Source organism: Aristolochia californica, unplaced genomic scaffold, assembly GCF_029961685.1.
Source record: "Aristolochia californica isolate CCGP_79_NKW_82.1479 unplaced genomic scaffold, dmAriCali1.0.hap1 SCAF_14, whole genome shotgun sequence".
NCBI lineage: Eukaryota > Viridiplantae > Streptophyta > Magnoliopsida > Piperales > Aristolochiaceae > Aristolochia > Aristolochia californica.
Window position 1 is genome coordinate 20970554 of NW_027181815.1, and position 4075 is coordinate 20974628.

General features: G+C 51.5%; 1 protein-coding gene across 1 annotated transcript; it reads left to right on the forward strand.

Annotated features, from left to right (window-relative positions):
- The first annotated feature begins 294 nt into the window (after nucleotides 1-294).
- LOC137949417 (uncharacterized) lies at nucleotides 295-2004 on the forward strand. The gene has a single exon (XM_068795476.1). It carries the CDS (start codon nucleotides 295-297, stop codon nucleotides 2002-2004), a length of 1710 nt encoding a protein of 569 aa, XP_068651577.1.
- The last annotated feature ends 2071 nt before the right edge of the window (nucleotides 2005-4075 follow it).

Here is a 4075-nt window from a genome sequence, read left to right on the forward strand (position 1 = left end):
GTGATTCCTCTTCCTCTGATGACATCCGAAATTTTTTGGAGGCACAACGTGTAAGCACACAGGTCCAGCTTGACTCATTCCAACAACTTCTTCTATCTCTCCAAGACTCTGCCCAGCAGCAACAGCAGCAGTACACTCTCTCTATCCAGCAACTGATGGGCCAGATGGATGAAGTTTACCCACGTCCTCCCACCCAGCAAGGAATCTCTACCACCACCAACACCATACAACACCCCCCCACCCCCCCCCCCCCCCCCCCACACACACACACACACACACACACACCCTACAGCCATGGGCGTCCAAGGACCAGCCCCTTCCTCGGTGCCAAGGTACGCCAAATTGGACTTTCAAAAGTTTGATGGGTCTTTGGACCCTCTCATTTGGTTGCATAACTGCGACCAATTCTTTTGGCATCAACAAACTCAACCCGAGGACAGAGTTCCACTTGCTGCTTACCACATGTTTGACGAAGCGCTCCTGTGGTATCATCAGTTCCGATATGAGAATCCTCTGTATGATTGGGAGATTTTCAGAGCCTCTTGCATGTTACGGTTCGGACCCCCTGCCCGCCACTACCCTCTTGGCGACTTAGTCAACCTCAAACAATCTGGCTCACTAGCACAGTACCAGAAATCCTTCCAAGAAAAGCTGGCACGTGCCACTGACTTGGTGCATCCCAACCTGTACGTCCCCTTGTTCACAGCAGGCCTGGTTGAGGCACTCCGCATTGAGGTTGCATTACTGGCCCCAACCACTCTCGACCATGCCATGAATTTGGCCCGATCATTAGATGCCAAAAATCGCATCCTGAGAGACTCCCTTGGCAGAAGACCCCCCTGGTCAGGACGTCCTACTCCAGCACCTCCCCCTGCTCCCCCCAATTTCCTGCACCCAAACCCCAATACCACTCCTCCCTTACAGCCCCCAACCACCACCCTACCTCCCCAATTCATCAAATGCCTCTCTAAAGTCGACCAGGAGCAGCGGTGCGCTCAAGGCCTCGGTTTCAATTGTGATGAAAAATATCATCCTGGCCATCAATGCCAAAGACTATTTTATCTTGAAGGGGGCGATCCGGAAGAGGGTGACCTTTCCGACACCGAAGACGAGCCAGCAGTGGAGGAACCTGACATTTCCCTCCACGCCATGACTGACCTGCACAACACCAACACCATGCAGGTCCACGCCGTCATCCACAATCTCATGCTCGTTGCTTTGGTTGATTCGGGCAGCACCCATAACTTTCTCAGCCAGACCGCCGCACAGCAGCTGGGCTTACCCGTGCAACACAACTCTGGCCTCTCAGTTTTAGTGGACAATGGGACGAAGCTTTCCAGTCTTGGAGTATGTTCAGCAGTCCGGTTTGATATTGAAGGCCATCCATTCGAGCCCGATTTCTTAGTCATTCCTCTCGCTGGGTTTGACTTAGTTTTGGGTATCAAGTGGCTTCAACAGCTGGGTCCTATCCTTTGGGATTTCACATCCCTCACCATGACCTTCACCTCCGACCAGCAAGACCTCACTCTTCACGGCACTCATGCCCCCGCTCGCTGCACACTCCAGAATTTACAGGTCACCACCTCGGACAGCAGCAACTTGCAGTCCCTCATCTCTGAATTTGGGGACTTGTTTAGAGAGCCTCAGTCACCTCCTCCCATCCGGACATGTGACCATCTCCTTCAGCTGAAATTGGGCACAAAGCCAGTCATTGTCCGGCCCTATCGTTACCCGCACATCCAGAAGGATGAAATCGAGAAGCAATGCCAACAGATCCTTGAACAAGACCTGATTCAATCCAAAAGGTCCTCTTTTGCTTCTTCGGTGCTGCTAGTGCGCAAGAAAGATCAGACTTGGCTCTTCTATGTCGACTACAGAGAGCTGAACTCGCACACTGTCAAGGAAAAATTTCCGATACCCGTGGTAGATGAGTTCTTGGATGAACTCCATGGTGCCAACTTCTTTACAAAGCTGGATTTACGTTCTGGGTACCATCAGATCTGAGTCTAACCGCCCGACGTGGAGAATATGGCCTTCCGTACTCACCATGGCTACTTTGAGTTTCTGGTCAGGCTATTTGGGCTCTCCAACACCCCCTCCACCTTCTAGACCCTCATGAACGAGGTATTTCGGCCCCTTTTACGGAAATATGTCCTTATTTTCTTTGACGATATTTTGATCTACAACCACACTTGGGAGAGCCACATTCAGCACTTGTGTACGGTGTTTCAACTCTTATGTGCACACCAGCTATTCCTCAAGCACTCCAAATGCTCGTTTGGTGCTTCGGAGGTAGCTTATTTGGGCCATGTCATTTCTGCCGCCGGCGTCCAGGTGGATAGTTCCAAGATCCAAGCCACTGTGGACTGGCCTACTCCACATTCAGCAACAGTGTTAAAAGGCTTCTTGGGCTTATCGGGGTACTACCGCAAGTTCATCCAAGATTATGGGCAGCTCGTTGCACCACTGACCAGCTTATTGAAACGTCATGCATTCGCATGGTCCAAGGCAACAGCCTCCTCCTTTGATCAACTCAAGTTGGCGTTAGCATCCGCTCCCGTGCTTCAACTTCCGAACTTTGAGGATCTCTTTGTTATTGAATGCGACGCATCCGGGGGCATCATCGGGGCCGTTCTACAGCAGCAGGGGCATCCCATTGCGTATTTCAGCAGACACTTAGCCATTCATCATCACAAACTCGCGGCATATAAGCGTGAACTTATTGGCTTAGCTAACGCCATTCAGCACTGGAGGCCATATCTCTGGGGTCGCCCCTTCCTCATCCGTACCATACACTGCAGCCTGAAGTACCTTCTGGAGCAGTGTCTTACCACGTGCCCCCAACAACACTGGCTCAATAAATTGATGGGCTTCAACTTTCAGGTGGAATTCAAACCCCGGCCACCTCAACAAAGGAGCTGATGCATTGTCCCGCTGTGAGGACCCAAAGCCCCAACTCTTGGTCATCAGTCAACCTCGGTTCTTGCTGATCGATCATATTCGAGATGAGATTCAGCAGACCCCGGACCTCCTCGCCCTCTTCCAGTGCACTGAACAGCAGCCCTCGGACAGCAGCTGGACCATCCAGGACGGCCTCCTCCTGTACAAGCAACACATCTATCTGGCTGCCACCTCACCCTTATTGTCCACTATTTTGTCCACCTATCACAACGGTACTCATGAAGATCAGCAGTGCACTTATTTCCGCTTGAGCCGTGACTTTTAATGGAAGGGTATGAAGAGCATGGCGGCTGACTACATCTCAGCATGCCAAGTCTGTCAGCGCAACAAAACTGAGACTCTCCAACCAGCGGGTTTGCTGCAGCCCCTTCACTTGCCTACTAAAGTTTGGGCAGAGATCTCTATGGACTTCATTGAGGGTCTTCCGAAGTCATTTGGTAAGTCTACCATCCTGGTCATGGTGGACCGTTTCTCCAAGTATGGCCACATCATTCCTTTATCACATCCATATACAGTAGTGCATTTAGCTCAGATTTTCATGGACAACATTGTGCGCCTTCATGGCTTACTGGAGACCATCACGAGCGACCGCGATGCTCTTTTTACTAGCACCTTCTGGAAGGAGCTTTTTTGACTGCAGGGCACCAAGCTAGCTTTCTCTTCTGCTTACCATCCCTAGACTGATGGGCAAAACCGAGGTTGTCAACCGCACACTGGAGGTGTATCTGCGTTGCTTTGTGGGTGATAATCCGAAGACGTGGGTCCGCTAGCTCGCGTGGGCCGAATTCTGCTACAACATGTCCTACCATTCAGCACTTAGGATGACCCCCTTTCAGATGGTTTATGGTTGCCCTTCCCCTCGCCTGGTCTCTTACTTTGCTGGCTCTTCACGTGTGGCTGCCATTGACCAGGCTTTGATGGAACGGGACAGCATGCTGGCACATATCCGCGACAACTTACTCTGAGCTCAGTCGTGCATGAAGAACTCTTATGACAGGACCCACCGCGACCAGTCTTATGCACCAGTCGATTATGTGTGGCTCCGTCTGCACAAGTATTGCCAGCTGTCCCTCACTGAAGCAAAGCGTCACAAGCTCTCCCCCAAGTACTTCGG

What these genes read in the sequence shown, in the direction of transcription:
- LOC137949417 (XM_068795476.1), top strand. Translation starts at nt 295, where the DNA reads ATGGGCGTCCAAGGACCAGCCCCTTCCTCGGTGCCAAGGTACGCCAAA.